The sequence below is a fragment of the Euprymna scolopes genome, chromosome 13, assembly GCF_053919585.1.
Source record: "Euprymna scolopes isolate OS-2025 chromosome 13, ASM5391958v1, whole genome shotgun sequence".
NCBI classification, from domain to species: Eukaryota; Metazoa; Mollusca; class Cephalopoda; order Sepiida; family Sepiolidae; genus Euprymna; species Euprymna scolopes.
In genome coordinates, this window is record NC_136494.1 from 143,826,245 (window position 1) to 143,839,088 (window position 12,844).

A 12,844-nucleotide genomic window follows, 5' to 3' on the forward strand; every position below is an offset into this window, starting at 1 on the left:
GCACGTTGCTAAATCGACCCTACAAAACTTGAAGAAATTGGGCTACAAAACTACCTCATCCGCCATAATCTCCAGACCTCTCACCTACCGATTACCGCTTTTTCAAACATTTCGACAACTTTGTGCGTGAGAACTGCTTCAAAAGCCTAAGCGATATCAGAAACGCCTTCAGCGACTTTATCGCCACTAGAACGCAAGATTTTTTTACATTACTGACATAAATAAACTTGTTCTGCGTTGGTAAAAGTGTGTTGATCCTGAAGGTACTTATTTTGATCAATAAATTTTTGCTAAGCCAAGATATGTTCATCTGAATTTAAAAGTTAAAAACCGCAAGAATTTTCTTGTCAACCTAATAGAAAATGTTGAAGACGATTATAAATGTTTATGCTGGTTTATTTGTAGTTGAAAGATTGTCGTAAGTTGTATCTGTTTTTCATTCATAGTTGACAGTGGATGCTTAATAATATAAGAGATTCTAAAAATAAAAAAATGTAAAGAAAGGTTGACAAAGAAATGAACCAGTCGGGATTGAACCTTTGATAAGGATGATGGAATAATCTATTGCCGATCGTATATAAATAATCTTTGGCTTTACTAAGATCGTAACTTAAACGGCTTGTGGTTTGCTGCGTTCAATTCTACAGTTTGATAAGAGTTTACTGAAGAAAGCATGGGTCCATTGAAAAGTGGAACTGATCAAATCAAACGGCCAAAGTACCGGGATATGGTGAGGGAAGCCATTGGCGTTCTTGCCGAGAGGAAAGGTTCGTCACGACAAGCAATTATGAAATACATCATGGGAACATATCCGTTAGTCGACACGAACCGTTCTAAAACGTTCGTTCGTTCAGCTTTGTTGGAAGGTGTGAAAACCGGAGAATTGGTGCAGACGAAAGGGAGTGGCGCGTCTGGTTCCTTCAAGCTAGGCAAATCGACTACCGAATCAAAGACTAAGGCTATAAAAGCTGTCCGCACTAAAAAAGAAACCAATAGTCCAAAAAAACAAGGCAAAAAAGAACCGAAGAAAGACGTTAAAAAGAACCCGGCTACGAAGGAAAAAAAAGTTCCAGATAAAAAAACGAAACCTGCTTCTAAAAATAAATCTGATAATAAACCGTTAAAAGCTAAAAAGCCCCCAAAAGCGATTCCAACTAAAGTTGTCCAGGAAAAACCTATGAAAGAGGTTAAGGCTCTAAAGACTTTCCAAACTCTGAACCCATCGCCAATGAGGACAGTTTCTAAGATTAAAACAAAGATTTTGTTTTCATCGACGCCATCAAAAAATAAAAAGCTCTCTAAACTTCTCACGCCCAAAAGAATAGTTGTCCGACCGAAAAAGGCTGTCAAAAAGATAAAACTTGTACCTACGCTATCCTGAATCGGTGTAATTTCTTGCATTACAAATCGCCTATGGTGGAATATATTTCATACGGTCACTTATTTTAATTTCAGTCGTTATCAAGCTTCATTTTTGAATTTTAAAAGTCGGATTTTTGGACGCATTAATATTTTAATTGTTCGTTTTTTCTCACCAATGATTAAAGTTTGCTAAAACTTTACTGGTTTTGATCTCGTTAATAAAATTATGGTTTTAACTTCTAATTTCATGGGCATCTGTTAATTTGGCTTTTTTACTTAAAAATGCTTTGATTAACATTGATTTTACGCTGAAATTCCGTTTTCAAAATGTTAGCTCGGATGTTATAAAATATTTAATTTTTTTTTTTTTCGTCTTAATTTTATGGCGGTAATAACCTGATGGGTAAGCCTCTCGTAGAGAAAAAAAGGATACTCTAATGTGTTTGTATGAAAATTATCGTGGCGGGTTTATTGCGAACTCTACAAGCAGGTGACACCTTCGTGATAATACCATCATGAAATGAAAATTTAAATGCATTGCGCCGAAAGTTTAAAAATTCAATCATTTAACATGTTTGTTACTTGTGCACTTTTGTTACCGTACTGAAATGTTATTTGCAAAGCCGTTCCTAACTTTGGGGGAAGAGCGTTTTGTAACTGTTCTGTGCTTCCACCTCACAACTTAGATATCGTGGAACTTCCGGGCCTTGATAAGGAGTGACCACCGTGTGTAGTAAAAAAAAAAAATTTAAAAAAAAATTCTATTTCTCTGTAGTTAGTTTTCCCTTGCTATTTTAGTCTGATGCGAGTGAATGATTACACTATATTTTCTGCTGTTCTGATTGCTTCTCTATATTTATAGCCACTGTAATGTCTTGGGATTGTTTACGTACAAAGAACTTTTAAATAACCCATTTCGATTTCAAAATGTCCCGAATTGCATGAATTCGTCTGTTTACCTCGCCTTCATGTCCTATTAAAACGTTCTAGTTATTATAGATACGGGCATTAACAGCGCCTTTATTTCGACATCCGGCATAGTGAGTCCCGAGGTGTAATAACGATGTGTGGATGTTTGAGTAAAGTGTTATAAAAACTGATTTGCGTCTGAATTGAACGAAGGAAGTGGAAATAACGCCAAGAGCCAAATTTCTGACTGAGGCAACAAGTCGATTATTTTCAATTCTGTGACATTGTCTCTTATGCAATTGCAGTCGATTGAGTGTTAAAAAAAATTGCGCAACACCAACATCGATAAAAAATGGTTTCTTAGAGTAGTTCATAACAAGAATGTGTTTATTCTCACAAACGAAATTGCTCATTAGTATATTACGGCGGTCAGCACCCTTTTTATTTTTTATACCCCGGAAAATTCTATTCCCGTTGGCGAACATTCAATATCTTTTTTATATGAAAGAATATAATAGGAAATCCACGGTTTGAAAAGCACTCGATATTGAATTTAAGAGTGGAAAGACCAGACGAGATCAAAATTGATTTTAATATTCACGATAAGAATATTTTTGACAATTGGTCAATGTCATTTAGCGACAACCATAACATTTTAAGCCTCACCTCAAACTCCGATACACTTTTATTAAACGAAAACCCTATCGAATGCGTTGGCGAATAAGGTTTGATTTTTTTTTTTTTTTTTTTTTTTTTTTTTTTTTTTTTTTAAACGTTAATAGGAATTCTACGGATTTACTAGCCTAGAATGCAGCTACAAAATCTCGCATAAATTGAAAATTACTTATTAGGTTCCACTGTTCTAAAAAAAAAAAAAAAAAAAAAAAACCCCCCCCCCGAATAATTACTTTTCTGAAATTTGAGATAATACAAGACAGGGAATTTTTACATTAACTACTACTCGTTCACATTCAAAATGTTAACTTTAATAGGTTTTCAGGTATGCTGACAACGAATATCATAGTAAAATTTGAGGTTGATAAATAGTTTACCAATATGAAAATAGTTGTTATCCAACATAAAAGCTAAGCTAGCAGACATTTATTTTTTTCAAAGCAAAGGCTTTCGCAATAAACACCCAATTTCTTTTGGGGGGGGGCTGAAAAAAGATTTGCTTTGTCGTTTGATCCAAGTGCACGTATGCATGTTACAAACTGCTCAGTTGTGAAAACAAAAAGGAATTACATTAGCTTTTATTGTATGTTTTCATATCTGATAAACGATTATCAGCCCCAATTTTAACTGAAAATCGTTGTCAGAATACTCGAAAACCTATCGAAGTTGGCATTTCAAATGTGAACGGTGAGTCGCTGTTAATGTAAAAAAAATTACCGATAATAATACTGCTTACTTCATAACTACTCTGAAAAAAAAAAGAATAAAATCGAGCAACTTCTTTCCGAGAGTTTTTTGAACCCTTTTTAAAATTCTCGTGAAATTGGCTCGAATTCTACTTGTTCAATGAAGTAGTATGCATAGTATCAGGCCGAATGTATTGTCGATGTTATAAAATTATTATTAACGTAAGTTTTGTAAGCTATGTACTTTTGTTCGATTACTCGCACAGATCTTGAAACTTTGTTGTTCTTTATATATAATGCAGGGACTGTGTCGAATGTAATTGTGAAGTAGAATAAGCAAGGACGATGTCAAAGTAAGTCTTGCAATAACCTGCCACTAAGTTATTGCCAAATATGCACTGTACTGCTTTGTGCTTTAAAGCTACTTGAAGGTTAAAATCTATCGAATGTATTCAATGTTCTACGAAAAGGCCGGATAGTATTTCGCCTTTTAAGTAAACTTTATGCGTTGGATTGGTATTTTTAATTGTTATAAAGTTTAACCTTAATAGTAAAACTTTTAGATATCCTGGGACTTAATGGGTTTAATATGAGCATTTAAAGTTTCAGAATCAGGATTTAATTTATACTAGACTACCCGTGAACCGTTGGGTCAGTATATATTATAGTTAGCTATGGAATAGTGAGTATACAGAATTAATGCATGAACGCACAAAACTTGAACGCACACGCGCGCAAAAACAATTGGAGCAACCAGTGAACACAATATGCAATTTCGCTTGCGCGTCCAAAATTGAATGCGCGCGAAAGAAAACATGGCGACCAGCAAAAATAATACAGGATACACTGAAATAATATAATAATAAAGGTCTTAACATCATTGCCCTTAGATTAAATGAAAAAAAAACTTCTATAGGAGGAGTGTATTGCGTTGAAAAAAACGAAAATAAAATTTTAAAATACAAGGAGAGAGTGTGCATTGTACAGGTCCACCATAGTTTTGTGTGTGTTAACAGCCTTAAAAATATCAGGAAACAATAATTAAGTGATTAAGTAATATTTAACGGTGAGACCTTTTAAAAGCAAATCTTTAAAATAAAAATTAAAGTCTCTCCCCCCTACGCACACGTTTTGAAGTGTTTATACGTATTTTTAAAATATTTGGAACTTATGACCCTGTCTGCACCCCCGCAGCCAAATTTGAAAAAATGCTAACGATTATATGCCTTGCTACGTCACCAAGAAGTGAGGTCTCACTTTACGTTAAATGTATATAGCAAAGTAATCCCCCGCGCTAAAATGTTAAATTTTAATTATTTTTAAAAAAGCCATTCTTTTAAAGGTCGTGGAAATGTATTAGCCAAAAAGTAGATTTTGATTTCTTTTTAGAAGGTAAAGTGCGCTGGGTTGGATGATAAAAACAAACAACACAAAAAAATTATGTAAATTGATCAAATATTTATTTTACATTAGAAAAACATATTTGCTTTTTTGTTTGTTGTTTGAAAACAATTTCGACTTGCAATGAAAAATACAAATAAAATAATCGTCAAATCATTTTGGACGCGAAAAACACTTTTTTAAATCAAGTTCTCGTTTTAATTACGCACAATTTGAGAAAATAAAATATTTTATAAAAATATGTAGGTGCAACTGAACAATTGACACCCTCTAACAATTTTTTTCAACTATTTCTACGGATGATGAGTTTTATTTATTAATTTTATTTAGTTGTTTCACGACGCCGGTTCCAAGTGAGAATTGTCTGAAGATAGCGGTTTTAATCCTACACAAAGCCGGCCAGAGGCTTACTTGGCCAAAACGTGGTGAGACGACAACAACTACTGAAGGCAGTAATTGCAGTGGATGCAGTAAGGAGATTCAGCGTTCCTATCTGTCGCGGTTACCACCTGACGAAGGCAAGAGGAATAGTTGGTCGAAACGTCGTGAAACAACTAAGAAAAAGACGAGGATAATAGTCCGCCATAAGTAAAAATGTACACATGTAAAGTTTAAAGCTTAAGTTAATAACAAGTAAAGTTTTACAACTAAACAAAAGATAATTTTTTTCAATAAATAGATTAAATACGCTCTCCTTTTTGTTTGAAATGCGTAAATAAATTATTCGTATGACGTAGATTAATTTTTGTTTTAATCACAAATATTTAAATAACACTGGGGTTTTTTGTGTCTACTAAAAGTGAAAAAAATTGCTTGATTTAATCTACTAAAATTAAGCCGCCATTTTTTTTTTTTTTTTTTTTTTTTTTGCTTGATAAAAAGAAATTTGTAAAGAAATTGATTATTGCAGCAAGTCGGACACGTGTACGTCCTCTTTATTATATGACAAACTAGAAAAATGTTTTTCGTTTTCGAATTTGGAATTCAATATTGTAATTCCAGACACTGAATTTTTTAAAGCATTAAAATAAATTAAAAAAAATATTGGTTCATAATTAAGATAGTCAACAAATTGATTTTTTTAAGATGCCGTAATAAGCAACAAAAAAAAAAAAAACAGAACTTATTTACTTATGTAAATAATAATAATATATCCGGAAATTGTACACATGTATGATGATACATCATGTCGTACATTAATAACACAAATTCTCTCTCTATCTCTCTCTTATTCTCCCTCCCCCCTCTCTCTCTCTCTCTCTCTCTCTCTCTATATATATATATATATATATATATATATATATATATATATATATAAAGTGAACGTGTCTGTGTGTCTGTGGACATTTCCTTACTCAATAACTCTGTCAATTTTTAGTCTACGAATTTGATATACAGGGTACTGAGATTTGGAAAAATCTATGTGATCCGTTTTCGGCCAGAAATTTGGCCGTTAAGGGGGTCAAAGTTCAACGATTTGACCTTTTAGAACTCTACCAAACTCCTACGACAATTTGGGTCTAAACACTTGAAATTTTAGATTTTTTTATTTTTTTTTACATGGGGGGTCACCACTTATCAAGGCCCGAAGGCCACTCAGGGATAAGGGTTATTGCGTGTACAGTAATCAATGAGATAGTATTGTAGTAATCATTAGTATTGGGGGTTTTGATAGAGTGTCTTACTTAAGGGGGCGGTTTGTCATGAGTTTGTTGATGTTGGACTTGAAGACGTCCAAGTTGTAGTCAGGTGGGAAACAGGCAAGCGGTAGAGAGTTCCACTGGCGCGCAGTTCTAAGAAAGAAGCTTTGCTCATGGAATCTACGTTTGGATTTAGGCACATATAAAGAGTGGGGGAAATTATTGACAGTAGTTTCAGCCAGACGGGTGTTTCTAGAAAGAATATGTCCGGTTTCGTCTCCTGTAATTGTGTTTCAACCTCTGGAAGGTTGGAACATAGACCCCTGATGTTGGTGAAGGAGACCTGGTAGTAGGGGTCTACGTTTGTGGATGGGGTTCTAGGTTTATTCGTGTTTCTTTTTTGGAGATTTGTCATGATTGAGGTTTTGGGGTTTGTGGAGCAGATCGGTAGACTTCGTTGGAGCAGGACAGAGAGGGAAAATAAGAGAGAAAAACAAAAGAAATTCTTTGGGGGGGGGGCGCATGATAAGGTAAAGCCGTAACAATTACCCACTAGTATGGCATCGAGAGGCCCTACCAGAAACTACTGTATGGTCCAGAATCCATTCACCAAATGGCAATACAGCAGCCCCGGTACTTTGCACCTGCTGATAGGACAGCCTCCTTAGTGGTTAATCCAAGGTTCGGGTCCCTGACTATCAGGCAGGTAACGTCAGCCCAGATAAAACGTTTTACCTCCAGCACCCTTACTAGTGACATGACCACAAGGATAGACATAGAAATTTTCCGACATCTCAGGCTACTGTTTACAAAGTACTACCGACCTGGAAAGCAGCTTTTTCTTCACCCTTTGTCAGAAAAATCACTCATTGGAAATGGGGACTGAAGAACAAAAAAGGAGAAGCGAGAGTTACTGGAGCTGCCGATAACACATCCATATGCATTATCTACTCTCCATTGAAAAAAAAAAATAAATAAATAAAATAAATTAAAAAAATAAAATTTAAAACAAAAAAAAAAGGTGAGAAGGACTTATTAATATCTACTTAGTATAAGTCCTTTACCCATTCCCGGCTTGGGATAATACTTGAAGATAGTCTCCCCTCCTATGTTGATATGGGTTCCTTGGACATGGATGTAACTTGATAACTTGAATTGAGCCCAAAATAATAAATGTTAAGGGGTCATAATAGGGGTCAAAGTTTAAAAATTGACCTTATTTTTTGGCTCAGCATACACCTCCAAACACACGGGCAGCGCTGGGCACCAATGCTAGTATATATATAAAAGTGAACGTGTCTGTGTGTGTGTCTGTGTAGATTTCCCTACGCAATAACACTGTCAATTTTTAGTCTACAGACTCGAAATTTAATAAACATAGTACTGAGATTTGGAAAAATCGATGTGATAGGTTTTTGACCAGTAATTTGGCGGTTAAGCTGTCTAAGTTCAACGATTTGACCTTTGAGAACCCTACCAAACTCCTACGACAATTTTGGGTCTACGCACTTGAAATTTTAGATATAGGTTCCTTGGACATGGATCTAACTTAATGACTTGATTTGAGCCCAAACCAATAAATTTTGACGGGTCATAATAGGGGCCAAAGTTTTTTTAAAAAATGACCTCTGCGGTCTCTTCCAAATTACTCAGACAATTTCTGGTCTAAATATTTGAAATTTTACATAAAAGTATTCGGAGATAGGGCAAGCTTTTTCATTAGTTTGGGTCGAAAATTTTTACTTACCAATATATAAATGTATGTATGTATGTTTGCATGTCTGCCTTAAACTTTCAATAGAGGCGACGGATTTTACTAAGATCAGTATCGTTTTAAAGTTCGACCTTTCACACGACAAATATTAAAGAATTGGCTAAAGACATTAATATCTTCCCCTTCAACTAAGCACTTTTCTACAGAGGGGGGTCACTTTTTTCGTCGATATTTTGTAAAGTTATCCTCTCCTTTAGATTGTCTAGCCGTAATTTAAAAAAATGTCGGTTCCGGTTTGGCGGTGGTCGTAAAAGCATAAATGTTAGGTTTTTACCCCGTTATTTTCCTCCTTTGCGGTACGGGTTCGAGCCTGCCTTCCTACTACCACTTTTTTTTCTCAACATACACATCCAAACACCTGAGCAACGCCGGGCTGAAATACTAGTATATTTATAAAAGTAAAGTGACTTTCTGAATGTGTGTCTGTGTGTGTGTGTGTGTGTGTGTGTGTGTACATTAGTCTACGCAATAACTCTGTCAATTTTTAGTCTACAGACTCGAAATTTGATATATAGGGTACTGAGATTTGGAAAAATCGATGTGATCCGGTTTTGACCAAAAATTTGGTTGTTAAGGGGCAAAAATTCAACGATTTGACCTTTGAGAACTCTACCAAACTCCTCCGACAATTTTGGGTCTAAACAGTCGAAACTTTAGATATAGGTTCCTTGAGCATGGATCTGACTTAATGACTTGATTTGAGCCCAAAACAATAAATTTTAAGGGGTCATAATAGGGATCTAAGTTTTTAAAAAATTGACCGCTTCGGTATCTACCAAATTACTCTTGTCTAAACATTTGAAATTTTACATAAAGGGTATTCAGAGATAGAGCAAGCTTTTTAATCGGTTCGGGTCGAAAATTTGAGTTACTAATATATAAATATATGTATGTATAGTTGCATGTCTGCCTACAACTTTCGATAGAGGTGACGGGTTTTTACAAGATCAGTATCGTTTTGAAGTTCAACGTTTCAAACGACAAATATCGAAAAATTGGCTAAAAACATTAATATCTTCCCCTTCAACTAGGCACTTTTCTACAGGGAGGGGTCGCCGATATTTTTTAAAGTCATCCTCTCCTTACGATCGGCTAGCCTTAATTTAAACATACGTCACTTCCGGTTTGGCGGTGGTCGTAACAGCAAAGACGTCAGGTGTTTCCCCCGTTCTTTTCCTCCTTTGCGGTACGGGTTCGAGCCTTCCTTCTTACTACCATTTTTTTTTTACTCAACTTACATCTCCAAACACCCGGGCAACGCCGGTCACCCATACTAGTATATATATATATATATATATATATAAGTGAAATTCTGTGTGTGTATGTGTGCGTGTGCGCGCGCGTGTGTGTGTGTGTGTGTGTGTGTGTGTGTGTGTGGATTTCCCTACCAAACCACTCTGTCAATTTTCAGTCTACAAACTCGACATTTGACATAAGGGGGATTAAGATTTGGAAAAATCTTTTTAATTGGTTTTCAGTAAGAAAGTTGGCTGTAAAAGGGTAAAAACAACGATTTGATCTTTGAAAACTCTACAAAACTCCTCTGCCAATTTTGGGTTTAAACACTTGAAATTTTAGGTGTAGCCTAAATATTTGAAATTTTACATAAAGTGTATTCAGACATGAAGGAAGCTTTTTGGTCAGTTTTTGGCTGAGAATTTGGTTGCCAAGGAGTCAGAGTTCAAAAGATTTGACCTTTGTTGTCTCCAGCAAAATATTCAGTCAATTTCGGGTCTAAACATTTGAAATTTTATATAAAGGGTATTCAGACATGCAGCAAGCTTTTTAATCAGTTTTTGGACGAAATGTTGGCTGCTAAGAAGTCAAAGTTAAAAGAGTTGACATTTGCAGACTCTACCAAACTCCTCCGCCGATTTTGTGCCTAAATACTTGAAATTTTAGATGTAAGTCATCTGGACATAAGTCAAATTTTTAATATATATACAGATACATATAAAGTTATGCGCAGTACATAGGGCCCGAGAACTGATGGGCTGGACTGCTAGCATATATATATATATATATATATATATATATATATATATATATATATATATATATATAAAGCTGAACGCCTGTGTGTGTGTCTGGTCACGAATAGGCCCCTATATGGTTGGCTGTTATATAAAGTGGATACTATATAATGATAGATGTACCGAGGCACAGTAATGGGTATGTTTGATATGGCAGAACGGTGGTTCATTAAAATTGTGGGGTCTGCGTACGCGCCTGGTCAACAAAGTATGGAAATAAAAAGTTTAAAATTAAAAAAAAAACGTTTACAAGTGTTTTTCATATAGATGTACATAATAATACTTTGATAAGTATGTTTTAACTTAAATAGAGATTGTATAATAAAATTGTGGGGTCTGCGTTCGCGCCTGACCTCCATAGAATGGAAATAGGCACAAGCTTTAATAAAGACTTTTCATATCTATCTGCGTAAGTTTACTTTGATAATTATGTTTCGGTTTGAAGAAATATGGTACAATAAAATTATGGGGTGTTCGTTCGCACCTGACCTCTATAGAATGGAAATATGTCACAAAGTTTAACAAGGTTTTTTAATATAGATCCACAGACTATTGTGACAAGTGTTTCAGTGTGAACAGGTATGGTATAATAAATTATGGGGTTTATCTATTTTTTTTTACTTTCATCATATTTTGCTTTGGTATTGATACCCCCAAATTCGAAGCTATCTCTTTACAACCCTTCCTTTTCATAACCTATCATACTTTCATAAATCAGAGTCCATTTTCTGTAGGTTGTTTTTGAACCCAGTCAACGACGAGCACTTTTGCTAGTATATATATATATATATATATATATATATATATATATATGTATATATATGTATATATATATATATACACACACATCTGTTGATTTCGTTATTCTATTTATTCGTTTACTCTTTATTTCCGTGTACAACCAATTACGTCATTAAACAGCAGTTGTAATACGAATCCGTGGCTTTCACTTGTTAATTTGCTTAACCTCGGCTATTAAAACAGGTGGGGAAAACCGTTCATAATTACGGCGTCGCCAGAGGATGCCGTCATTTACTTAAAAAGAGAGATTGAGAGGAAGGGACACTTTAGCCATTAAAGGAAAGGACTAATTGACAGAAAAGCGATAGTTACGATAATGCACATAAATCCAAGACAATGGCAGAATCGTTAAAAAATGAAATGCAGATTGTAGTTGAATGAGGCCGCAAAGTGGATAGTAACATTTAATGCTACTAAGACTAAGCTACTCTCCTTTAACAATTTTTTTTTTTTTACACAGTGATCACCACTTATCAAGGCCCGGAAGCCACTCAGGGATAAGGGTTATTGCAAGTACATTACGTTAGTGAGGAGATTTGCTGAAATGTTTACTTTAGGGGGCGGTTCATTAGGAATTTGGTAACATTGGACTTGAAGACAACCAAGTTGTAGTCCGGAGGGAAGCAGGCAGACGGAACAGAGGTCCACAGGCGTTCAGTTCTAAGAAAGAAGCTTTGTTCATGGAATCTGCGTTTTGATTTAGACACAGATATAGAGTGGGGGAAATTTTTCACAGTGGATTCAGCTAGACGGGTGTTTTTCGTGAAAGATTGGCGAGGGGGGACCAGAGATTGGAGTTCAGACGAGCATCTGCCATGGAAATAACGATAAAACAAGGACAGGCTCACAACGTCTCTTCTGTGGGAGAGAGGTTGCAGGGAAGAGAAAAGGGCATCCCCCACTAAGCCACGAAGTCTATTTTGTACTCTGTCAAGGCAGGATAGGCTGTTTTTAGCACCTCCTGTCCAGATATGGCAGCAGTATTCCATCCTTGGACGTACTTGGCTTTTATATAGATAGAGAATTGCATCAGTAGTGAGATATCTTCTGGAGCGGTAGAAGGATCCCACCATCTTTCCAGCGATCTTGGCAACAGACTTGATGTACGTGTTCCATTTCAGATCAGGAGTAAAGGTCAAACCCAGAAGCTTGTCAAAACACGGGGCCTCACCCAGACGAGAGCCATCCATCAGAATTGATGCCAGATGGGGATCAGAGCGTTGATGATGTAAGGATAGGAGTTTGGTTTTGGATGCATTAAAGGTAACCAGCCACATTTTCCCCCACTGAACCACGCGCTCAAGATCAGAGGAGAGAGAATCAGAGAGAACTTTGTCATTTACAGCCTTTGATGTGTTGCCGTAGATGGTCGTGTCATCAGCATAGATGTCAACGAATGATTTAAGTATGTGTTTAGGGGTCTTGGATATGACCTTAAACTATATCCGATGGTGAGGTCCCAGCTTTTGGGCTTTGAGGAGTGTGGAGCCACCCCTTAATTGCCATTGCTCCCACGTCCACTCTGACCTGGAGTGGGTCTCAACTATGGGTTAAACAGAAACC

General features: G+C 35.9%; 1 protein-coding gene across 1 annotated transcript; it reads left to right on the forward strand.

Annotated features, from left to right (window-relative positions):
- The first annotated feature begins 597 nt into the window (after window positions 1-597).
- Window positions 598-3,979, forward strand: LOC145292213 (uncharacterized). The gene has a single exon (XM_080138527.1). The coding sequence runs from the start codon at window positions 674-676 to the stop codon at window positions 1,379-1,381; it is 708 nt and encodes a 235-aa protein (XP_079994653.1). The 5' UTR covers window positions 598-673; the 3' UTR covers window positions 1,382-3,979.
- Window positions 3,980-12,844: the final 8,865 nt, after the last annotated feature.